This window comes from Myotis nattereri (assembly GCF_964212035.1).
Source record: "Myotis nattereri genome assembly, chromosome: 16".
NCBI classification, from domain to species: domain Eukaryota; kingdom Metazoa; phylum Chordata; class Mammalia; order Chiroptera; family Vespertilionidae; genus Myotis; species Myotis nattereri.
Genome location: NC_138091.1, coordinates 5956347 through 5982730, shown reverse-complemented (window position 1 = coordinate 5982730; position 26384 = coordinate 5956347). Strand labels below are relative to the sequence as shown.

The 26384-nt window shown below is 48.4% G+C and overlaps 1 protein-coding gene across 1 annotated transcript; it reads right to left on the bottom strand.

Annotated features, from left to right (window-relative positions):
* Positions 1-12551: 12551 nt before the first annotated feature.
* Positions 12552-25263, bottom strand: LOC308532590 (phosphofurin acidic cluster sorting protein 2-like; the record flags this gene model as incomplete). Its single annotated transcript, XM_081110096.1, has 5 exons — positions 12552-13890; positions 14080-16292; positions 19490-19649; positions 24922-25033; positions 25242-25263. 5 exons carry the CDS (start codon positions 25261-25263, stop codon positions 12552-12554), a joined length of 3846 nt encoding a protein of 1281 aa, XP_080966222.1.
* Positions 25264-26384: the final 1121 nt, after the last annotated feature.

Sequence of the window (26384 nt, the reverse complement as noted above, 5' to 3'; positions counted from 1 at the left end):
CAGGACACACCCGCTGGCCATGTTGGAACTGGCTGAAGACTGAAGAAGCCCAGCCTCGATGACTCCAATCCCCTTGCTGAGCCTCGGGTCACAATGAAGGTCACCTTCCCGGTTGACACGGGGGCTGCCTTCTCTGTCCTTCCCTCCTTTTAGGGCCCCTTTATCCTTCCAAGATCTCGGACATGGGTATTGACGGCAAATCCACCTGCCCTCTGGCCACTGGACCCCTTCCCTGCCTCCTTGATGATAGCATGCCGCATGCCCCTGTTAGGACGAGACATCCTCACCATCCTAGTGGCCATTCTGCAGCTCACTCTGAGCCCTTCAGCTTCCCTGCTCCTCCCACTCCTGGCCCCCTCCCTTTACAGGGACAAAGATCCTCCACTGCCATGCTTCCCGTTATGGGGCCCAGTTGTCCCAGACCACAGTAGCCTAGCTCAGTCTTTGCCTAGCTCAGTCTTCGCCTAGCTCAGTCTTCACCATGAATGCCTTTTCTCCTTCTCTCCGCCACAACTGTCCCCTCCTCTGAACTGAAAACTGCTCTGACCTCGCCCCATCCCCTTCCACCCTCCCCAAAGGAAAAAATGCAGCAACTTTAAAATCCAAGCGGCTAGAGGCCTGGGAACAGGCTGCGCGACCTGCTCCCTCCCTCTCTGCCTTTTCTCCAGCCTCCAGGTCCCTGGCTTCCACTGCTCCTTCCATTTTCCCTTGGATATCAGCGCATTCTAACATTTCTTCCCACTTTCCCTGCAATACCTATCTCTCTCAGGCTCACCGAGTGCCTCCCACCATCCCCAAAGAAGATTCGGCGACACCATCCAGGACCGGATGACCCATCATTCCTCACAGGCTCTTACCTGTCAAGGGACCCTCCAATTTTGCTCAGGTTTTTCATATTTTCAGGTGAAACAGACACGGAATGATGAGGGAATCATCAATTCTACTGTCTGGATGGGAAATCCTCTAGTGTCACTCTCTATTTACGAACCCTGGACCTACTCCTATGCCCACCCTCATCAACACAACTTTCCATCTACTCTCCAACATCAATCCCTCCTCCTCTACATCCTGCTGGATTTCTGTCACTGGCTCGAACCCTCATCATAGCCACTCAATTCCAACCTATTGGACCATCTAACTAAACTCTCTCTAGAAATTCACAGCTCCTGCCCCGACGTCCTGCCCATGGCCCTGACCAAACTCCAGCTACACCAAGGAGCCCCACTTTCTTGAGCCCTTTTGGCTCTTCTTGCTCAACCACCGTCTCCTTACTGATCCCTCTCCCCTGGGTACGTATCTCCTATATCTGTCTTTAACCAGGCAATTGCTCCGAGAACACGAGAACAGGTTTCTGCCCAAGCCAGAGCTGACCAACCAGGACTCCCAAGACCAACCCTTCACCCTGGTGACTCGGTCCTCCTTAAGAACCCACAACCACAAGCCTTGGAGCCTAGGTGGACAGGACTTCACACTGTAATCCTCACAGTCCCCACTGTGGCCAAGCTGCTTGGCGACCTGTCCTAGCACCGCCTCTCAAGACTCAAGAGGAACCCGGAGCAGCATGACATCTATAAATGTGAGGTGTTGGGCCCCACTAAGGTCTGCCTTAACCGCCCTCCCCTCCTCCTTCCTTCTCCTCCCTGCCGTGTGCAACCTACACCCACCCCCACCTGCTTATGTGTGGAGGTTCAAGGTCCGTGAAACCTACTACCAGAACAGCAAACAAGTCACCTGGCAGGTAGGATCTCAGGACTGCCCTCTGTTCGGATGTCAGACAAAGATCCAGATGGCTGTCGACATCCAGTCAGTGTCCAAAACTGGCTGACCCTATGTCTGTTTTGCTTACAACCAGTGGAACCCAGATAGATGTAATCAAGATGTTAACACCTATGGGGTTGCCACAGAAGAGACTATCATACCACACCACAGCCAGTCTCACCAAGGCCAGCCCAGGTACCTTCTTTTGGTGCAACGGCACCTTAAGGAACTGCATGAACTCCTCTGACCCCGGGCCTTGCTTCGTGGTCACAGTAGTTCCCCAACTAACCTTGTATGGAGAGTCGGAGCTCACTGGTTGCTCCCTCCATCCCATCCCTGGACCCGCCGGGCTGCCTTCCCCCCTGTCATGTTAGGGGTGAGTATTGCTGCCTCAGTAGGCCTCACTGGGGGGCCCTCGGGAACAGTCTGGTCATTGCTCAGTACTTTAATGACAAGCTCCAGTTAGCCCTGGAGTCTACTACCGCCTCTTTTTAGCCTCCCTACAGTGACAAGTGACATCAGTAGCCCAAGTAGCCCTGCAGAAGCAGCTCGCCTCAGACCTTCTGACTGCAGAAAAAGGAGGAACCTGCATATTCCTTCGGGAAGAATGCTGTTATTACATCAATGAGTAGAGTAGTGGAGCAAAACGTAAACATACAGACCCTGACTAAGCTGACTGAAGAACTACATGCAGGACACTTCCAGGACAACTCTCCTTCCGGCTGGTTCCAAAGCCCCTTAGCCACCTGGGTCCTACCCATGATAGGGCCCTGATTCTCACCTGTGTCTTTTTTTCTCCTAGCCCCCTGCCTCCTCAAGTTCATCCACTCCAGGATCGCGGAGATGTCACGAGTGACTGTGAATCAGCTCCTGCTCCATCCCTACACTCGGCTCCCCTCCGACCTGCCTCTGCCAAACCCTGGCCTTTAACTGCCCCCCCTCCCCCCTTCGCCGCCCTTGGTCAGCTGGAAGCAGCCAGAACGAGTCCCCATCCCTTATCACCAAAAGGCCCTTATCACCAAAAGGCCGGGATGTTAGGTCGGAGAGAGCCCAGGATCGGATACATGCAGATATGACAAGATAATGGACTTCCCCTGGAATTTCTCACAGATCAAGGTGCCAGACACAGATACCAGCTTCTTCTCCCTGAATTCACATACCCCCACACAGATAAGAACATCGTCCTGAATATTCCGCCCATTCCCTGCAGCAGAGAATTCCTCAGCTCATGTCCCCGCCCCTCACCCAACCGCAGTATAAAAAAAGCGCCCCCCTCCCTGTTGGCGTGAATCCATGTGCCCTGTCCTTGGGGTACGTGGGTCTCCTGGGGACGCAGAATAAACCTTTTCCTTTCCTTTCTTTTCTGATTCACTGGACTCTATTTCTTGCGCCGCCTCCTGAGCCACCTAACCTACAAACTTATACCTGGTATTGTCTTCTCTGAGTCCCGTCATCTCATGACAGCTATGCAAGTAGTCCGGTGGGCTGCTGTCTGCAGACACCTCTTCTGCATGAAACACCTTTTCTGTACACAGTGGCACCAGCACACCCCTCTACCCAGCCCCCTAGAAGCTCTGGGTGCAGCCAGGGTCCCAGACTTGAGGAAACCTCCCTGGGTGCAGACTCAATCCCTCATTCTTGCCTTTTCTTGATCCTGGATCAGTCATTGTGCCTGTCAGGGCCTGTCGCTGTCCTGCCTGCACAATGGGTTATGGAGCAAGTGCTTCTTATGGCTGTTCAGGCTACTGTGTGGGAGGAGCTATAAAGTAGGAGGAGGACTGTCACATGTAGGTAGTGCCTCCAACCTCTTTTTCCTTCCTGTTGTCACCTCCTCTGTGTCTGCTTTTTCTTCTAATCCCCCCCAAAGTCATCACATCTAGAGTGAATGTGTGTGTGTGTGAGAGTGTGTGTGTGTGTGTGCACACGACAGTGCTCCCTTTCTGGACTCCAGAACAAATCAGCCCCAAAAAAGGGAGGAACAGGCAGAAGCTGCCCAGTATGTCAGGATTTCTAATGTCCAGACCAACTCTGTGGGGAGGTGGGAGCCTTGGCCTGGAAGGTGTGAACATTCCTGAAGTTTGCACTCTGAATGTCATGTACCCTGGCCAATCCCTGCCTAACCAAGGGCTTCAGTTTCTCAAATACCCAATGAGGGTGTGATCCACAACTACGTAAGCATGAGCTGAGCATAAGGGGGCCTGGCTTTCTCCCCTGCGGGTGGGTTGTGGACAGAGGTGCACCTTTGTGATTCCAGATCTGGGCGCCTTTTCAGAAAAATACTGTCTAGGCTGCCAAGTGTTCACAGTCTCCCCTGTGCCATCTCCATGTCAGAACACGATTCCAGCGGCACAGCCTTTTCCAGAGCCCCTGAGCATACCTGGGGGCACCTAGGACCCCCTCTGGGAGGACACAACTGGGTTTATCTCAGTCTCTGCATTCTGACCGTCTGTGATCCGGGGCAAGGCATGGACCTCTCGGGTCACTGGCTTCCTCCTCCGTGACTCCCCATGGACTCCACCTTCCTCGTGTGGTGTGAATGTGTGCCCTCCCTTTCAATGTGGCTGTTCTTAGTGACTCCATAGAAGACGGCAAAGGGATCCAACACGACCTCCATGATTTGGTTCTCAAAGCCGGTGCCTGGGACAGAGAGAGTGGTTGAGCATCGTCCTGTGCACTGAAGGATTGTCGTTCCTGTTCGGTTCCTGGTCAGGGCCCATATCTAGGTTGTGGGTTTGATTCCCAGTCTGGGTGCATATAGGAGGCAACCTATTGATGCTTCTCCCACACACTTTTGGTTCTCTCTCACTGTCTCGTCAATTTTAAAAAAAATAATAATTTAAGAATTTTAAAGCAAATCCATTTTATTTTTTTAATCTTGATTGTTGAAAGGCTTACATATGTCCCCTTTTGACCCCATTGACGACTTCTAGCTGATCCCTACCCCCCCACCCCAGGCCTTCACCACCCTATTATCTGTGTCCCTGAGTTATGCAGATATGCATACAAGTTCTTTAGTTGATTTATTCCCAACCTGAAAAGTTTTTTTTTTACCTGTCAGACTGGCTATCATCAACAAATCAAAAAACGACAAGTGCTGGAGAGGATGTGGAGAAAAAGGAACACTTGTGCATTGCTGGTGGGAATGCAGACTGGTTCAGCCACTATGGAAGAGAGTATGGAGTTTCCTCAAAAAACTGAAAATGGAACTCCCATTTGACGCTGTGATCCCACTTCTAGGAATATATCCCAAGAAACCAGAAACACCAATCAGAAAGGATATATGCACCCCTATGTTCATAGCAGCACAATTCACCATAGCTAAGATCTGGAAACAGCCTAAGTGCCCATCAGTAGATGAATGGATTAGAAAACGGTGGTACATCTACAGGATGGGATACTCTGCTGCTCTAAAGACGAAGGAACTCTTACCATTTGCAATGGCATGGATGGAACTGGAGAGCATTATGCTAAGTGAAATAAGCCAGTCAATGAGGGAAAAATGCCACATGATCTCACTCATTCATGGATAATAGAGACCATTATAAACTTTTTAAAAATAATAGACACAGAGGCAGAGCTGCCTCAAACAGATTGTCAAACTGCATTGGGAAGGCCGGGGAGGGTTGGGGGGCAGTAGGTGGGGGGGTAAGAGATCAACCAAAGGACTTGTATGCATGCATATAAGCATAACCAATGGACATAAGACACTGGGGGATAGGGGAGGCTAGGGGACTGTCTAGGGTGGGGGGAAAAATGGACACAGATGTAATACCCTTTGTAATACTTTAAGCAATAAAAAATAAAATAAATAAAATAAAAATTGATGCTTATCCACATGCTTATTCTGATCTGCTCTCTCTCTCTCTCTCTCTCTCTCTCTCTCTCTCTCTCTCTCTCTACATTGAGGAATAAGCCTCTGTGCTATGAGTTGCTATCTGGAGAAACCCATGTGACCCAGCACTGAATGAGACCAACACAGAGAGAGGAAGTCAGCCCTTCCATCCAAACTGTATCCCAAAGACCCCCCCCCCCTCCCCAAAGTGAGCTCAGACCCTCAGTGACAGAGATCCTGCCACAGGTGAGACCACAGTAGACCCAGCTGAGCCATGCAGGATTCCTTGTCACAGATGTGTGAGCTAATAAGTGTGTGTTGGTTAAGTCTCTAATGTGGGGTAACTGTCAGCAGTAGATCACTAGCACAGTGGTCCCACATCAGGCCCTGGCCCTGCCCTTCTATCTCCCTCCTTTTTCCTCCCAATTGCCTCCAGGCCCCAGCCCCTCATTTCTCACACCCTCTGCCTCCAGTTTGGATGATGGCTGTGAAACTTAGGAAATGACCTGCAAAGTAGAGCCAAACTGAAAAGTGTAATTCGAAAGAAGAAACAGCACCTGTTGAGACCAGTTCTGAGCTTCCAAGGTAAGGAGACATGCCAGGGTTCATGTCCCAGCATCAAGAAGGGTTCAAGAATCTGGAAAAGGCTGTGCGCAAATGACATACAAATCCAGAGACTGATAGAGAGTCCGGAGAAGAGTTATAATTTAGAAAGGCATTGGGGGTCACAGGACCTTCAGCTAAAGGGACTGAAGAGTACCTCCTTGTCTAGGCCCCTTGCTTTTATTAACACAATTTGTCCTAAGGCAAGGTGGAGATAATACACTTCAAAAGGTAAGGTTTCAAAGGGTACAGAGGCATTGTCAGTTTGGGGAATAGCCTAAGGCTGTTCAGGTGTTTGGCCAGTAGGAGGCAATAACATGTAGATTAAGATGCCTTTTAGCTGTCTGGCAGCCACAATCAGTTTCCTATTCAGGTTTGGGGAAATGCCTTTAGCCATTCCCAACATGTGTGACTCAACCCTGTTGAGACCCCAAGTTTCATCAACCTTTTGATGAACCTCTTAAAATTATGGCATGCTGGAATTGGTCTACTGCAGAGACACTACAGGCAAGGCAGGCGGCTGCCCCTCCAGGCCCACTCCAAGTGCATGCAAGTGCACTGTCATCACCATGGACCTCTTAGGGAGACCTGCCCCTGATTTCCAGACCTCCTTTAATTTCACAAGCCTTCATCGGCTGCCATTGTAAAATCAGGATGAAGAGGGTAGACAGGTACTTATTCATCTTTCTGGTTTAGAAATCACATCCTAAAGAGAGCCTGTGCATTGCCCCCGCGATGGGCTCACGTTCTCAGGGCTTATGGTCCTCAGGGGTCAGTGGGAGGTCTCATCAGACTCCATTCAGATTTCCTTTCTCTCTGTGTCAACCAACAGGGCTGATCTCCTTGAGAGCAGGAACCCTGGGTGTGGTCCCCAGTGAGCGCCCATTTGTCCTGAGTCAGTGTAGCTTGTGCCATGGCGGGGCGCTGAACAAGGCTGCTAGTCCATCCTCACCAGGGTGGTTCAGAGCACTGAGGAGGATTGATGGAAAAGGAGAAGCCAGGCTGTCTCCACAACCTTGTTCAGCCTTGGGGCGTGAGAAAGAATGGCTGCTGTGCTCTGGAGAGACAGAAGAGCCTCAGGAAAAAGCCCAGCTGAACCAGAGCCTAGGGTCTGAGGGCAGACAGACAGAGGCTCTGACCCCAGAGGAAATTTTGAAGCGGTGCCTGTGGAGGAGATGAGTGTGGACCCCGGGCCCTGGGACATTCCCTGTCCCCTCTTCAGTGCTGTGGGCCCACAGAGGAGATGCTCAGAAAGCTGTTCAGTGCCCGTGGGGCAGGGTGGACTTTCTGTCCAGGTGCAGGTGTCAGTAAGGGTTCAGGAACTGCTCTCTGCTTGTTAAACCCTACAGCATTCTGCGACGTGGACTCCAGGGGGCGCTTAAGGCCAGGCTTTGTCCATGTGCTGGTGGGAGATGAAGTCAAACAAAATGTGGGTTTGCAGCCCTGACATCAAGGGTCCCTGCCCCAATGCTGGTGGGTCAATTTCTCCCAAAGTCCCATTGTCTTGGGCCTCAAGTACATCACATCCTTCGAGCAGATGGCTCTTGAGAGACTCATTCTTCCCAAACTATGACTCATAGTAACACGACGCAGGCCCAGAAGAAACAGACTTGCTCAAGTCTCTGAAGGATTGTAGAGTTAAATTTTATGGAACCTAAATTAAATTTATATTTGAGTATTTCATTACATTTTCTTTAATTAGACTGAATGTTACTGAATAGTATGAAAAAATACATAAAGTTAAACATATATATGATGAACACAAATATTTTAAAACTTCATATAAATGAGGGAGGGAGCCCTCTCTGTTGTGGCAGCTGACACACGTTGTGGCCCAGGATCTAAGACCACAGGTTCCAAAGGAGCTGAGGTGCGTTGCTCACAAGCTGCAGGTGGGTCCACATCTGGAAGTTCAGTGACGGCTGTGCCTGGAGCCGGCTCTGGCTCTGGAGAGGGCAGCAGAGTAGGCGTTGCCGCTTTAGGTGTTTCTTCATTTTGCTCTGGAGCTGCTTCTGTAGATCCAGGAAGAGAACATGTTACCACCATGACTGCCTTTTGTGTGCCTTACAAGGAAGAAACCTCCCATCTCCATCACGGAAGTCCCAGATCAAGGCCCCTCCCCAGGAAGCCCTCTAGACTGCAGGTCCTGGGCAATGACCTTAGTGGCTCTGTGCTTCTGCCTAAGCTCAGCCTCTGGGAGCTCTTTTCTGTGTGGGCCAGCCTGATCCCCACTCACCCACACCACCCAATCCACACGCACAGCTCTCTGACTCCCTCCCTTTTCTCTAGCAGAAGCCCTCAGACCTCTGCCCTCTGGCAGAAATCTCACAAGGCATGAGATCCAGGGTGTTGCCAGCTTCTCCAACTCACAGTCCCCATACTCCCCTTAAGGCTCTGATCCAAAGCCCATTCACTTTTTCTGCTGGTCTAGAGATCCACTTTCTGCTTCACAGTACGTGTAGATCAGCGATACTTTGAGGAAGAAGTCATATGGGCTGTACTGTGGATGCTACCTGGCTGTGCAGCCCAGTGTGACTGAAATCACTCCTGACTAGAAGGAAGCACTGGAGTGCAGTCCTGTGGTCAGGGCCTTTGCTGAATGAATGAGCCCAAACCACCCCCATCTCAGAAGGCTGGCTGAGCCTGGGGTCCCCCTGCTCACCCCTGGGATTTCTGATCTGGCTTCACCCAGGACAGAGACCCCTAATGGAATCTCCAACGTCTTTATCAAAAGGGAAAATAGCTTAGCCTAAGTCCTGAGGAGAATCACAAATAAGGCACAAGTTTCTTTAAAAGAAGAGAAAATGGCCAATTGGAACAACCACAGCTCCACCAGCACAGCTCTCCAGAGTCCAGGCTTCCAGCGGGCCTTTTCCTGGGAGGAACCCCCCTCCTGCCGCCCAAGTCCCTACAATAACCCTATGAAGCTGGGCCTAGGCTCTCCCCATGATCAGAGAAACAAACACTCAGGGACATGCAGGGATCTGGAGACTCACAGCAAGCAGGTGGCTGAGTGACCACTGTGCTGTGGAGGGGCAGGGCTCACCTGGTCCATGGTTGGTCCCACACACGTTGGTGAGTCCCAAAAGTTCTGTATTAACACAGAACGGTGGGTGCAGACCAAGGTGGGGACGCTGCCCAGTAAGCTGGGCACCAAGTATTTGACCAGTTTTTCCATTAACTGTTCCTGGGAGGTCTGAACCTTACATGTCCATTTTTATTTTTATTTATTTATTTATTTATTTATTTTGCCCTGTGAAGGTCAAGCTTATTTGGAAGCTTGAGTGAGTGGTGTTGGGGACAACATGGAGGCCCAGGGGTGAGCTGAGAGGCCTCCATGTTGGCCTTAGGATGCCCCCACTGGGAGCTCAGCACTGTGTCTGGGCACAGGGTGGATCCAGCTCCCTGGGAAGCAGAGTCCTGGCTCCACGAAGGGCAGGTGGAGAAGGTGAGGGCAGTTCTCTCTGGGTGGGTCAGGGTCCAGAAAAACAGACTTGCTCAAAGCTTTGAGGGTTTTTAGGGTTAAATTTTATAGACTCTAAATTAACTTTCTGTTTAGTACTTCAGTATATTTTCTCTACAGTACACTGTATGTCATTAAATATTGTAAAAATATAATAAAATTATAAACATATGTAACAAGAATATTACACATTTAACACTGTGTCTAAATGGGGTTAGGAGGGTGCCCTCTCTGCTATCGCTGCTGACACGCGCTCTGGCCTGGGATCTAGCACCACAGGCCGCACAGATGCTGGGGTGAGTTGCTCAAATGCTGCAGGTGGTTCTTCTGCCTCTTGAAGTTCAGTGAAAGCTGGGCCTGGATCCGGCTCTGGCTCTGGAGAGGCCACTAGGGTGGCGTTGCCCTTGAGGGTTTTCCTGGTGTTCTTCTGGAGCTGGTTCTGTCGATGCAAGAAGAGGACATGTTACCACCCTCACTGCCTTTTGTGTGCCTTCCAAAGGCACACTCACCCACACCACCCCCGGAGGCCTCCTCCTCCTCCTGTCTCGGCCTCAGTGGGCTCCGGTGCTCCCGCTGAGGCACTGGGCCTTGTTTGGCAGGTAAGAGACTGCAAGTTGAGATCTATGGAAGCCAACAGCATCATCAGGCTGGGAAATTCTGAATGTGCTGGTCCAGCCAGATGCTCAGGATGCAGGAGATGGCCCTGGGGAGAGAGAGAGGTGAGCAGCAGAATGTGAGGCCTGCCTTTCCCTTCCACACGGCCCTCCCACAGCACCACTCAGAGAGCCTTGGGTCCTGTGCCTGCTGCTCCTGCCCATCCAGAAGCCAGACCTTCTCCTTGTCCACCTTCAGTCTGGCAGTCCTGGCAGAGATGGGCCTGGTCACCCAGGAATGGTTGGCATGAAGCCCTCCTACCTGACAGCTCGGGATCAATGAGGGAACCACCTGTCCCCTTCTTCAGGGGAACCTGACATTCTCTCGCAGTGTCCCTTTTCCCTCCCATTAGGACTGAGAGGCCTGGTGTCCACCCAGTTCATGTCACTCATTGGCACTGAGCAGGTGCTTCAGGAATACTGACCAGTGAGCAAACAAACAAACCCCAGGGCCTTCCTATCACCTCAAACTTTGGCTCCTGCACCTACATGCTGCCTCATTCACTAGCTGTCCTGTGTGGTTCTTTGCCTCCCACTGAAACTCAACTCCCACAGGGTGGGGTACCCCAAGCTGCCACTGCGGAGGTTCTACCAGATTAGGGAGCAAGGTCCCGGGATAGGGGTGCAGACTGGGCTACAATTAGGAGAGGAAGGCTATGAATTGTCTGAGGGGCTGTCTGTCCACTGACCTTCCCACTCGCCCACATCACCCATATCCACTTGCACAGCTGTCTGACTCATGTCCTTTTTTCTAGGGAAGCCCTCCGACCTCTGCCTCTTGCAGAAATCCCACCATGAGTGGGATCCATGGTTTTGCCAACACCTTGAATTCACAGTCTCCATACTCCCCTCATGGATCGGATCCAAAACTGACTCACGTTTTCTGCTGAACAGAGGTTTACCATCCTCTTCACAATACGCGAAGATGCAGCCACAGGGAGAGGAGGCCAGGAGGACATCACATCAGGTGTTCTGTGCACACTATGAGCCTGTGCAGCCTAGTGGGACTGAATCGCTCCCTCCCAGAAGGAAGCTCTGGAGTGCAGGCTTGGGGTCTGCTCTGAGCACTGGGTTATGGTCAGTGCCTAGAAACATTTCTGTACCAGGCAGGGCTTCTAATATACGTGCTGATTGAATGAGCCCAAACCAGCCCCATCTCAGATTGCTGGGTGAGCCTGGGCCCCACTGCTCACCCCTGGCATCTCTAATCTGGATTCACCTGGGACAGAGACCCCTAATAGTATCTCCAATCTCTTTGGAATATTAGAAAAGAGCTAAAGCCAAGGCCCCAAAGAGAATCACAATTTGGCAGTGGCTTCTTCAACAGAAACAGAAAATGACCAGTTGGTTCAATCACAGCCCCTGCAGCAGACTTCTCCACTGCCTAGGCTCCCAGAGAACACTTACCAGGGAGGAACCCAGCGAGTCCCTACAATAACCCTATGAGCCTGCTCCCTGCTTCTGGGAGGTTTCAGAGGAACAAACACTCAGAGAGTTGCAGTGACCTGAAGGCAAACAGCCAACAGGTGGCCTGGTGAGCATGTGCTCTGGAGGGGGAGGGGCTCACCTGGTAAATAATTGGTTCCACAGCTGCTGGGTGGTAACAAATGTTCTGTAGTAACAGGAACGAAGGTGGGTTCCCTCCTCAGGTAATCGACCACTTTGTCTAGCCAGTGTGCTAGGGCGATGCGCACCATACAGGTCTTTTCTCTTTCTGCCTGTGAGGCTGGAGTTCACTGGTAACCCTGAGTAGGTGGTGCTAGACCAGTTGGCTGTCGGGCAGCTGTTTCCCCAGGGCTGGGCTGACTGGACTCCAAGTTCTGCTCAGAATACTGCCATCAGAGGCTAGCCCTTGACCTCTGGCTGCCAACCTCTGAGTCTGGGCACAGGTTGGAGCTGTCTCCCAGGGAAGCAGAGTCCTGGCTTCCTGGAAGGGCAGGTCTTCAAGGCCAGAACCCTTCTCACTGAGAATGTTGGGCATCCGGAGGCCAAAACACATCTTCCATGATGCTCCAGCTCAACACTGCCGTCCTGAGTCCCACCCGCCACAGCGTTCTGGTTACTGAACAGAGCATTGAGGAGCTCCCAGGGAGGGGCAACCCCCTTAGGTTCCAGGCTGTGAGCACATTCTCTTTGCGTTCCCAGGGTCTTTGTCTGTAGGAAACTGAACTGTTCACAGAAAAGCAGCTGGGTCCTTCTGGTCTTGGCCAAGGCAGAGTGAAGGGCAGGGGAAGGGGCAGGGCTAGAAGGTGGGATTGTTGTGTCCGAAGATGCAGATGGGGAAGTGCTTGACGTGGGAGGACCACTGGGCTGATAACTGGAAAAACGCCACGTCATTCCACTCCACGCCATCGATGACGACCGGCAGCATGCTCTGCTGGTGCTTGGCCCTGCAAACCAGGCGACCAATGCCCTGGATGCACTGGCTTTGGGACTCCACATTCTCGTCCGTGGTTTTCTTGGGTGCCTTCTTTTTTCTCTCCTTGGTGACCACAGCCATGGACAAGGCAGGTGTTGCTGTGCCCTCACCACTGCGGGGCAGCCTGCTGACCTGGACAGACTGGAAGAAGCACTTGAGTGTGTTTTTGGTGGTAGGCAGCTGTTTCTTCTCTGTGACTCTCTTCGTATCTATTGGCTGGGCTGCTGTCCAGTAATCCACCTGCAGCTCCATCATGTGTGCATGGACACTCTGACTGGTGGAGGACAGGCTCCCACTCATTGATGCGGGGGAGAGTGTGTTGGGTGAGGCCTTCCCGGTAGGGGACAGAAGCTCACCGGAGCATGAGGTGACTACATCATCTGAGCCTCCTGACATGGCTGCAGATGGTTCCACTCTTCCAACCTTCACTGCCCCCACAAAGGGGATGAGCTGTGTGGACTTTTCATTGGGGCGCTGCTGCTTAGACATGAGAATGGCCTCAGCAATGGGCAGCAGGTAGACACAGTTGGCCCCTGCAACGTACTCAGAGATTCTCGACACAACGTCCTGTGTGTCCTGCAAGGTGTTCTCAGACTCCAGGTTGTTGAACATGTCCCGCCAGTACAGGTCCTGGAAGAAGTTGTTGTAGCGGCAGTCCATGGAGCCCAGGTAGCTGGCCAAGGGGTGGGGACCCAGCGGGATGACCAGGAAGCGCATGTAGTCTAGCCATTGGGGTGGCTGCTGGGACAGCTGCCTCACGAAGACCCGCAGCACAGCGTTGAAGTAGGGCTGTGCCCCTGCCACCGCCATCTTCACAGGCGTCAGGGTCTGGGAATCGCTGTTGCAGTATCTCTGCATGTGTGAGACGATGATGCTGAAGGCCTCCTGGACGTCATCTGTGGAGCAAGTGCACACCACGGGCAGCGAGTGCCCCTGCAGGATGTCCGAAAGTAACTGGCCCTGCCAGGCGCAGGTGTTGACCAGGATGATGTTCTCGGGCATCTTGTCCTGGCAAATGAGGATGTTGTGGAGCTGGTCACGGATGGGCTTCCTGGGGATCTGCCACTGGCTCTGTGGGTATGGGCTCTCGTTGCCCATTCTGTTGACCCACTCATTCAGGGCTGTGCCGCAGCCCCGGTGGCCAGCCTGCTTCCTCTTGGACCTGCTGGAGGGCAGGACCAGAGACTTGGTGAAGCGCACTATGGATGGCAGCTTCTTGGTGAACCAATGCTGGGCGGAGGACCCTGCCTCCCGGTTGTCCTCCAGCTGTGCCAGCTGCTTCCCAGGGGAGCGAATTGTGTGGGCCACTGAGTCAGAGCTACTATCGCTTGACATGCTGTCAAAGTATCGCCTGAGTTTGGGCTTTGGGGTGCTGGGGACACTGATATCGTCCTCCGTGTCTAGGCTACTGTCACTAGAGCTCAGCACAATATCATACCGACGGTGCAGAGCCTTCTCCACTTTGGGGACATGCCTCACAAGGGCCTGTTCTGAGGATATGACCTTCTCCGACACTTGGGCCCTGAGCATAGATGCCACGGCTTCCTGGTGGTAATTGTGTTGCCTGTTCATGCACCTCCTTCTTACTATGAGATTCCCTTGGTCCAAGTTATTCTCCTGGGACTGCCTGTGGACGGCATTGTGACTGGCCGGCTGCTCAAAGAAGCAGCTCTCAGATGTGCTGGCGAGGTGGTTATGCGAGGTCTGGGCCTTAGTGCTGGCCGGCATGGCAGTGGCCTCCTGATCGATAGGCTGGCGGGACAGGGAGGCCATTCGAATCTTAGTGGTGGGTGTGCTGTAGGCCACAAGTTGGGAGTCACTGTGGCTTGTCTGCTTGCCTCCCGGGGCCCTCGCGTTCTCAGGCGGGTGGGCCAGACTCAGAGGCTCCTTTTGGAACCTGGTGCTGTGGAGGCCCCGCATCTCCATCGGCAAGCTGGAGTCTGACAGGCCTTCCATGCATGGCCTGAGCTTGGGATTGGGGCTGCTGAGCACACTGTGATTGTCCTTCATGCCTGGGCCGCTAGACAGGCCTTCAAAGTATGGCCGAAGCTTAGGTATGGTGGTGCTGAGGACGCTGCCATCGTCCTCAGTGTCTGTGCCACTGTCACTGGGGTTCGGCAGCATGTCATACAGGAGGTCCAGGTCCTCCTCCACCTCCGGGACATACTCCCCATGGTCCTGCTCAGGGTCCAGGACCTCCTCCGAACCTTGGACTGTGCGCAGCCACAACAGGACTTTCTGCTGGTAGTTCTGTTGCGTGGTCAGGGTGCTCCTTGTGAATATGAGAGTCCCCTCATCACAGTCACCCTCCTCCTGGTCAGCGGTGTGGTAGCTGGCCTCCCGCTGTGAGAAGAAGCTCTCACTCATGCACTCAGAGTAGTTGTCCGAGGACTCAGCCTCGGGACTGGCTTGCCTGGCGCTGTCCTCCTGGTCGATGGGCGGCATGGACAGAGAGATCTGGATGTTGTCCACCTTGCTGGTGGGTGTGCTGTGGGCCACAAATCCATTGTCCGTCTCACTTGGCTGCTTGCCTCCCAGGGCCCACGAATTCTCGGGCATGTGGGGCAGACTCAGAGGCTCTGCTTGGGTCCTGTCACTGTGGCTGCCCCACATCTCCGTCTGCAAACTGGAGTCTGACAGGCCATCCAAGTATGGCCTGAGCTTGGGCCTGGGGGTGCTGAGGACGCTCTCATCATCCTCCAGGTATGGGTCACTTTTCCTGCGTTTCCCCATCATGTCAGACCGAAGGTCCCTCTCTGACACTTTGGACCTGTGAAACAGCGCCAGGACTTTCAGCTTCAGGTTTCCTCCTATGGATGGCCGCTGCTTCTTTGGTTCCCCCTTCTCCAAGGCATCCTTGTGCAGGGCCTGTCTGTGCTTTCCCCTGCCGCTGGCCTGCAGCTCATCCTGCCCCTCGTAGTTCCCTGCCGACTTGGCCTTAGGGCTGACCTGCATGGCACTGTCCTCGTGTTCGATGGGCTCACTGCACAGGGAGGAGATCCAGATCTCGGCCACCGCAGTGGAGGATTCCTTGACGCTGCGAAAGAGGCTCACCATCTGGCCACACCTGGGGTTTCGCTGCATGACGTCAGCCATGTGGATGGCGCCAGAGGCCAGTGTCTCGTAGCCCAGGACGTTTCTGTTCTTAGAGCACTTCCTCTGCTCCAGCAGGATCAGGAGCTTGTTACCTTCTCCCTTGAGGAAGTGGTTGTACTGCAGGGAGAAGGTGAGCGCCATGTTGGTGTGCACTGGTCTACTGCGGGGCAGCACAATCACTTGGGACCTCAGGATGCCCTTGGAGTCCTGCATCCTCACGGAAATTACCACGGAGTTGAGGTCCTTGGCCAGCTTCTTGAAGATCACTAGCTTCGTTACAGTGAGACTACACCACCTGGGCACGCAGCTGGGGCTGGAGCAGTCCACCTCCCAGGTGGCGAACAGGTTCTGGGGGACCAGTGTTTTGAGCACCGTGGACGTGCTGGCCAGGCCCACAGTTCGTGAAGAAGGTGCAGCTGCTGGCACCCTACTGGACCTTTTCCTACTCAGGGTTGGTGGTTTTTTCTCCTGTGGTGGGACAGAGGAGGGACATGATTGGTGCATGAAGTGGGGCATGAGTGAATCAAAGGAGAGTGTGGCCACACAAAAAGCAGCCACTCGCTTATCTGTGATTAGGTCAGGGAAGGCCTGGGTGATGGTCTTTTAACCTCAGAGACCTAAAGTTATCACAAAGATGCTTTGAAATTAAAACGTTTTAACTAAAAGCTGTTTACGGTAGGTCGCTGGGTCCTAGGTTGGAATCTTCTGCAAAAAGGTCATTATTTACCTTAACTGAGACTGTCTACTGTCTTTTGGAATCTACAAGAACATAGCTTTGGAATGTCAAAGGAATTTTCCCTTTTTTTGGGTACTCTGTGCTCTGTGGAGACCACAAATCCCCTCACTGTTATTGAGTTCATTGTTGGCTGTTCTGTCCTATATCCCCCTATGGGAAAGAAGTATATGTCTGTCATTTCACTTTTCATACAATCTATCACCAATGGATTTCATGCAACTCACATACATCGCCACTTCTGACCGTAATATCTAAAATAAGGTGACAACTGCCATTCTCCAGAGCATTATTTCAATCCATTGAGGTTTTGATTCAAGGCAAATGACCATTTGGCTCAGATAAAATCTCAACAATTGTTCACAGTTTTGAATGCTTCTGACATGGACATTTACTTGGCACAATACAGCAGGATCCCAGAGAATCTCACCCAGCACCACCCTGCAGACCTACACCCGGTGCTGGCATCCAGCAAAGGGTCCATTGACGCACCAGTTCCCTGCCTGCCGGTGAACCTGTGACACTTGTCTGTTGGATTCAGGACCTTCCCTTGCTTGTGTTGCTGACTTTATTGGAGCCATATTTTGTAATACTCTTGGCGGAACAAAAGTTAACAGTTGATAGATCCCAGGCTATGGAGAGACAGGAGGGAAAATGGGACTGGTTTTTCCCCCTGGCTTTTCTATAGGATTTGCCTTTTGAGAGTCTGGGCAAACACCTTAGCTGTTTAAGTGAGAGCTGATCTTGTTCAGCTCAGAAGATACAGGGGCACATCCTCCTTCCTGCATGAATCTCAGATGTTCTTAGACAACTGAGGATCTTTGCGGATTTGTCTGAGGTCATTCCTCATGACATGCAGGAGCCCCATAAGGAAATTCCCACACAACTGCAATTAAACTAACTGGCTCTTCAGGGGGAGCACTAATGAGGTTTAGTCCACCTCTGCTGGTAGCCCTTCTGGTTGTTGTAGTCAGCAAGGAGAGAAACTGAGGTACAAAGAAGGTTGAATGAGACTCTAGGGGAGTGAGCAACTTGCAGCTCAACCCATAAAGCAACAAACTTTAACCCACTACATAATACTCCTAGAAACTGTGCTGAGACTCTGAAGATAGCAAACAATAAAAACAACAGCAACAAGCATACCTATAATTAACATGGGAAGTTGTGCCTCCATGGCTGGGAACTCCCAGGCCCCAGCCCTCATTAATATTCCTGATAGGAAGCCTGGACTTGCAAGTGCTTTACAGAAGGGTAAATGTAGGAAGATTTAACTACAAAATATCAACTGAGAAATGGCCAATATACAGTTTTCTTTGGGTGCCTAAATTAATTTTTCACAGGCAAAATAAAACAAAAGAAACAAGTAACTATAACAATGGCGGCCTGAAAATTGAACTGATTGAGTGCATAGGATGCACATCTTGATTTGGAAATTAGAAACTTCTCAGGAGAAGCACAGGCAAATTCTCTTTAAAAAATAAATGAACAAGAAATTTCAGAGATTATCTTCCAACTCTCCTGAAGCTAATACATGCTAACACCCCATCCTCCCCCTTCTATAGCACGTCCCCTATATCTTTTGCTCTCTGAGCTTCCTTGTCCAGATGTGTTCCTTCCCTTCCCTTCTTTCTTCCCCTTCTGTCCCCTCCACTGCCCCTCCCTACTGACTTAAGGGAAAATGAGATGAGGAATTCTGCCAACTCCCTTTGCAGAAAAGCTGCTCTCAGCCAGAGAGGAATCAGCAATCATCCTCCATTTTCTCTATGGACCTGATTGCTTCACAGAGAAATTTAACTGATGGAACATGTAATCCTGGCTATTTTAACCGATTGCAATTAATATACTCCTGGTTTCTGGGAGCAAAAGCAAGAGAAGTACTAAATAAGGTTTATAGAAAACTCCTATAGAGAAGCCTCCACACTTTAGGGATATAGGAAACTGAAACAGGATTTAGAAAAAGGATACAAACAGAAACATGCCTAGGGCTGCTCCAAGCTTGTTTTTCCTTCCCACTGATACTTTGGGAGAATTTTAAATGATCATTAAAAGGGAAGCCATTGCCCTAGCCAGTTTGGCTAAGAAGACAGAGTGTTGACTGCAGACTGAAGGGTCCCAGGTTTGATTCTGGTCAAGAGCACATGCCCAGGTTGCAGGCTTGATCCCCATTAGGGGGCGTGCAGAAGGCAGCCAATTGGAGATTCTCTCTCATCATTGATGTTTCTATCTCTCTCTCCCTTTCCCTTCCTCTCTGAAATCAGTAAAAAATCTATTTTTAAAAAGGGGGAGGGGGAGAAGCCACTAAGTACCCTGTATATATTGAGGCTATTTTATTTGTTTTTAACCACAACCAATTAATTGCTTTCACCATCGGAATAAAGCTTTCCTACAAATGTCTGTTTTTTAATCAAAACCTGTTTCCTTCCAACTAGGGAATGTTATGAGAATATATATGGTTTGCTTATCAAATCTTCCCCAATTCCCCTGTTTAGTGAGTGGGTTTTTTTTACTGTTAAATGAAATCAGTGATGCTGACATATGCTTTCTCCAGAATAGTAACATATATACTTAGAATAAATGAACCAGATACTGAACCAAAAGGCAAAGTAATGATTTTAAAGGAACCTTCCAGGAGGAAACTAAGCTTGAGACTGACCGAATGTTTGCTAATCATCTCTTCTTCAGTATTATCTTCCACAAGACCCTGAGAGATGGCTGAACAGGGTACCCACCCTACTCGGAATGGCCCCAAACAGCCCAGAGACATGCAGACATGCCTCTAACACTAGGCTTGCTCATATGTCTGCCTAAAGATGGGGGACCAGCCCACAGTGAAGTGAGAATTCTCTTTTGGGGTACATATTCACCAAATGGGAGTAACTTGACCCTGAGTGCCTCAAACAAGAAGCCAATCTTCTTTTGTTACACCAATTACCTGGTTGCAATATAAAGTGGGTAATAGAGAGGCTTTGGCACCATTAACTTTAAGACTATCTTGTACCTGGGACCTGTGTTGCCATTCCCAGGGGAGACAGATGGCGGTTTCATATACCTGAAAGTCCTTATACCTCTCAGAGTTGTGAGCTTTCTGGAAACTAGAAAAATATTCCCAAATAGAAAGAAACCATCCAAAAATGGGTGAATGAATTTGTCAATCCCTTGCTAACATTTTTGGGGGGCGGGGGGGGCAACCCCGTTCCTGAGGTATTGAAAATGACTATCCTTGTTTTACAAATGAAGTTTTCAAGGTGCCATAGGTTTTGCTCCAGAAACAATTCAAAGCCCACAAAGTCCTTCTCCCTTCCCCAAACCTACCCTATTCATTTTGGAGTCTTACAGGTAATTGGCTTCATGCAACCAAAGTCCCAGAACCCTTGAAGTGAAAATACCTGAGTTCACCAAGACGTCTTGTCTAGGCCATTTATAAAAAAACAAATCTCTGGAAGATATGACTTATCCCAATAGAAAAAAACAATACCTTACCCACCTACACAAATATCTTTAGCTTTTTCCACTATATCTTTCTAACTTAGTAAGTTTTAATGAAAGTTATTAAATATCTACACATTTTGAAATAACGTGAATACTGACACATTGATTGCTAGACAAGTCTGAAGTTCACTGCTTTTGGGGTTTTTTTAATTGCAGAAGGACTGTAAAATGGATTTGGAGCTGTTGATGTAATGTTTTTTGCTTTGCTGAAGGTGTGTTTTTTCAAAGTAAGAGTTTGATTAAAATATGTTCATCAATGTCAATCTAAGGAATGCTGTTTGTTCACTTGTGTGCTTATGATTGGAAATTAATGCTCCTAACAGTTAAAAGTTCCAGTTAAGTTGGAAGAAATTATACAGTTATGACAATAGAAGGCTTGAGGTATAGAGAGTCATATTTGAAGGAAAAGGGCACATGTAAGTTTCTCTAAGGATAGTTATTTCTGAATGGGTAAGAAGGTTTGTAAAAGGTGAGGAAAGGTTTGTAAAAGGGGGTATAGGCTATACAATTTTGTGAAAGTTTTATATAAAAATATTCTTTTATTTCTCTACCAAAAATATAATTCAAATTGTGTGTATAGTCTTTGTGAGATATGTGTTCATCTGTGTGTTATGTGTGGTGAATTGTCAGCCTCCATATGACATTACTAAGATATAATCCTTTGAACTCTTACCATTTGCAATGGCATGGATGGAACTGGAGAGCATTATGCTAAGTGAAATAAGCCAGTCAATGAAGGAAAAATACCACATGATCTCACTCATTCATGGATAATAGAGACCATTATAAACTTTTGAACAATAATAGATACAGAGGCAGAGCTGCCTCAAACAGATTGTCAAACTGCAGCGGGAAGGCCGGGGAGGGTTGGGGGGCAGGAGGGAGGGGGGTAAGAGATCAACCAAAGGACTTGTATGCATGCATATAAGCATAACCAATGGACATAAGACACTGGGGGATAGGGGAGGCTGGGGGACTGTCTAGGGCGGGGGGATAAAATGGACACATATGTAATACCCTTTGTAATACTTTAAGCAATAAAAAAAATAAAAATAAAAAAAATAATAATAAGCCATCCTAAGGGGAAAAAAAAAAGATATAATCTTTTATTGGCCTACAAAGATTAAATGTTTATGTAAATTAAGGAGAATTCTGTAGTCTGGACAAAATACTTAATATTACAATTGTTTGCAAGTATGATGAATATCTTTTAGAGTTAGGTACCCTAAGTCTGTGTTTGCTTTACGTAGATTTACAAAAAGTCCATGGTATAATCTTTTGCACAAGTGTATTTGCAACCTTCCCAAAGTTTCTATTGTAAGACACTTTTAAAACAGGAGATGACTTTGAGTCAATTCCAATGGGCCCTGGAGTACCTCAAGGATTTATTCTCTCTCCTTATTAGAGAAACGTTTTTAACTAATTTAGGACTACTTAATATGCTTGAAATTACCTGAGAAGCTTTAAAAAATTAAAAAAATATAAATAACTGTGCTATTTGTGTACCTATATTTTTATTAAAATGGATGTTCTAAAGATTTCAACCTGCCCTGGGAAGGAACGTACAAAGATTCAAGAAAATTTCAAATAGGAAACACTCTGGTGTAACACTGGTCTTGGTGTCAGCGACACCAGGCCAGCCAAGAGGATGGTTCCCTGTGAGGGTGTCTGGCAGTTCGACTCCGGGTATTTGTGGCACAAACATTGGAAGTTTATGAATTATATCCAATTCTCAATACAAGAAGCCATGGACAATGTTTTAAAATCTTACATGCTATCTGTTCCTTTTATATTGAAATTATGTATTGAATCCAAATATATACATATACTTACATATTTTCATATCGTTCTCTGTAATTTTACAGTAATTGTTGTTATCCAAAAATTATTGCCTTGAAATGTTATATTTTACCAAAAAGGCAGTTTTTCATCAATTGCATTGCAATCAAAACTATAACCATACCACTTTGTTTTGTCGTTCATAGATATTGTTTTACTTTACTGCATTTTCAAATGTTACATCTTTAGAAAAATTCATGAAAAGGTCTCTTGACTTACTCTATTTTTTTATTCTTTTCATATATTTTATTGATTTTTTACAGAAAAAGAGAGGTCTAGAGAATTGGAAACATTGATGAGAGAGAAATATCGATCAGCTGCCTCTGGCACAATCCCTACTGGAAATGTGCCTGCAACCAAGGTACATGCCCTTGACCTGAATTTAACCTGGGACCCTTGAATCCTCAGGTCTAAGCTCCACCCACTGAACCAAACCGGTCAGAGCTTGACTTACTCTAAGTAACAGGTTTCTACGCAGGTCACATCTCTGAACTGAATGAAGAAGTATAGAACTCTAAGGAATGATTGAATTCACGAAAATACTAGCAAATAACCAGGATAAACAACAAAATAGGTAGGGAACTAAATGAAGAGAAGATGCTTATTATTGTTATGACTCTGTTTAAAATACTGCTGATTTTTAAATCATTTTGTTTTTCAAATATAAGGAAAACTAAAAGCAGAAATTCTACATTACTATCCATGACTCACTAGGAAGGTTAGAGGCAATGATACATTAGTGACATTCATTTCACAGTAATCCCAAGAGACAAAGACTTCAAGGACCAAAACTTACAACCTGGAGATTTTGTTTATTGAAACACATTAATTAAAGACTCTCTCCAATGTGTTAAAAAGGATGTTACCTTATTAGAGGCCTAACCATAAATGGATATCTGTCACTGACACTGCCCTCCATCCACCAAGGAGACTGAAGACTTTTCAAGGATGAGAAACCATTGGCCGTGGGGGCTGACAGCTTTCCCAAGAAGTCAACAAGGCCTGGGTGCTGACAGATTACTGCTGCTCAAACCTTCTTCTTCTATCTCCTAACTGTTATTGATTATATGTACACCAACTGATTTTTATATTTTTATTACACACCTTATTACTTATGAGTAGTTGAATTTCGATATCTGCTAAGTTTTCCCACCTACTAGACAGGTACATTCTAATGATCAGTATGGTAAGGAAACAGTAGAGAGTCTTAATTCTTCAGGTCAAACATAGCATAAGTACAAGGAACAGTGGATGAAGAAGGAAACATATAATTAGCTTAATAAACAATTATGAAAATACATGCAAAGGGTTTTTGGTTGGCTGGGATGCTTATTTTCCTTAGTCACTTTCTTGTCTAGTAGTAGACATTTTCCTTTCCTAAGCAGTGTTCCTGCTTTAATGTTGTTGCTTTTGTCCCTGGTATGTAAATGTTATACTAGATGCAAAATACCAAAACTTAAGACAAGCAGCAAACGGACTCTGCTCATGTTAGCTCAAAATATAAAATTGATACAGAATATTTTTTAACAAGAACACATAGGATCTCATGGCCTCCCGTGCACCTGCCTTTTTATTTTGATTAATAATAAAAATTCCACTTTGAATGCCATTTAAGGTTATAGTCTTACCTTATCCCGAATGGTCCATTGTTCAGGAAGACATAACACTAACACTCATCATCAATGCATAATTTGTATTGATTTCTGAATAAAAGGAGGATGTGTGAATGAAAAAGGAGCCCCATGCTGACCTGACTAGCTCAGGGAAGTCCTGCAAGGCAGCCTTGCAAAGTCAGAGACCTTAAGTAACTACAAAGGATGGTCTGAAATTAAAACACTAACAGAAGCTCATGATGGGTCGTCAGATCCTTGTCTGGTATCTTCCCTGACAAAGGTCAATCTTTACCTTAACTGAGTGTGTGTACTGCCTTTTTGCCTCTATGATAACATATCATTGGATTTTCCTTATTTTGGACACCTCATGCTCAGGCACTGTTCTGTGCTCTGCGGAGATCAGAGATCCCTTCGTTGCTATTGAGTTCATTGTTGACTTGAAACTATCCTACATCCACCATTGTAAAAGAAATATGTGCCTATCATTTTACCCTTTATCCAATCACAGAAGTGTCTCCAATTTGCTTTCTCCTGTCTCCCTAATCTATCACCCATGGATTTCATGCAACCCACATAAGTCTGCACTTTTGCTTGTATTGTATAAAATAAGGTGCAAAATTGTCATTCTCAGGAGCATTCTCTCAACCCATTGAGATTTTTCTCGCTCACAATTGTTGACACTTGGGATCAAATAAACACACACAAATTTTTCAGAGGTCTGAAAGTTTTTCACATTAATAAGAGAAAAGGTTCTTGGCAGGAAAAGTAGCTCCTGACATGGAGGAGATGAGGACCCAGATTTCTTTGGGAACTGGACACTAGGAGGGATCTCAGGGGAGTAGCAGGGTGCCTTCTGGAACCTGAGTCGTGTTGACTCCCTGGGGTCCTGGAATTTGGGTCAATTGGGCACCTACACTCACCCTGCGGCGGTGCTTCAGGCTTGAGGATATCTCAGGTGTCTGTGCCGCCTGCAAGGGCGTGGAATTGAAGACCCCATCTGTCGGCTCCGGTCCGCTCTCCTGTGCAGAGCTCTATCAAGACAGTTTCCAGTCACCAGGGGAAAACCTCAGAGCCCTGTTTTGCTGGTTCTCTAAAACTTGTGACTCTCCACTCCAGACACACAGAATGTGATCTGCTCAGACCTCTACTGGCAAGGAAAAGGCATGACAGCCTGAGGGCCTAGGACTCCCAGTGGCATAGATAAGGGACCCCTCTAGAGCCCCATCTCCACCTGCCTGCCCTACCCTGGGGTGTGATCACAGCAGGACCTCGAGGTTATCCACTGCTCCAAACACTCCCGCGGTTCTCCCTGCAGGACCCCCTATCCACCACATGAAGAGGGGGGATGTGGGCTGCACAGGGATGGCCCACAGAGGAGGCTGGCCTGGCGTGAATGGGTCTGATCCAGGCCACCTTCACTTACCTGAGGGGATCTTCTTGAAAACGGCCAGAGATGTCGGGCACGAGTGGTGAACCGTCTACAGAGTCTGGAACAACGCTCCCTGCAGGGTCTCCGGGAACTAGAGCCCCCACAACTGGGAACACAACAGGAGAACATGTTGAACTGTCAACTGTCTCTTGCCAAGTGAATGGCAGTTGGGCAGTTGCTAGAAAGTGGGTGCCTGGTTACGGGGGTTCCAAGTTCTATTAGGAAGTGACCTCACTTCCTGGAATTGCCTCCCTGACTCCCCTCACCTAATAACAGCTATAGATAGTCCTGTGGGCTGCTGACTGCTCACCTACCTTCTCCATGGAATACCAACATTGTACACAGTGACACGAACACACCCTCTCCACAAGGTTTAGCTGCAGCCAGGGTACTAGGTTTGAGGAGACAGACCAGGGCTCAGACTCAACCCCTCATTCTTACCTCTTCTTGATCCTGCATAAGTCATTGTGCCTGTTAGATCCTGTCTCTTCTCTGCCTGCACAATAGATTATTGCAGCATGTGCTTCTTAGTGATATTTACGCTCATGAAGGTAGTAGCTATAAAGTAGGAGGAGGAATGCCACAAGGCAAACGTGCCTACAACCTCTTTTTCTTCCTATTGTCACCTCCTCGGTGTCTGATTTTCTTTTAATTCCACCCAGAGTCATTTGATTGTGTGTGTGTGTGTGTGTGTGGGTGTGTATTTGTGTGGGTGTGTGGGTGTGTAAGAGAGAGAGGGAGAGAGAGAGAGAGAGAGAGAGAGAGAGAGAGAGAGAGAGACAGAGAGACAGAGAGAGAAAGAGAGATTGTGTGTGCGCACACACACATATGCTAGTGCTACGTTGTATTGTGTTAACAAAGCCTGAATACAGTAGTTTGCAGAGGCAACGATTAATTTCATAGCCATATGACTTCAATGATCTGGTGGAACTGAAAAGACTTCCTGGTTAATTGGATTATTCATCTTTTTTCTTATTGTAAGGATGAGAGTAAGAACTTTACAAGGTCATATGTCAGAGTGGAAACCACAAGTTGACATTTTATTTGACAATGGCTTGTGGGGGACATGACTTCCATTTCCCCCTTTCTAACAGCTGCCAATTTCCATATCCAGGTGGTCTGGGGAGTTTGGGTCAAGGCCCCAGAGTGGAGTTATCAGCACAGCTCACTGACCTGGCCAGAGTGATGACGGTTGTATGTGGACATGTGACTTCAGTGAGTTGAATAAAATTCTTTTTATTAGTCACAAGAAAAAAAGTTCTGTTTTCAAAGGTCTCATGGCCTTGTGAAAACATGGTTTTAGTCAATAATCATGTGAGAGGTGCAAATGAAAACAAAAAGGAGGGCCCTGGCCGGTTTAGTCAGTGGATAGAGTGTTGGCCTGAGGAATGAAAAGTCCCGGCTTCGATTCCGGTCAAGGGCACATGCCCAGTTTTGGGCATTGATCCCCAATAGAG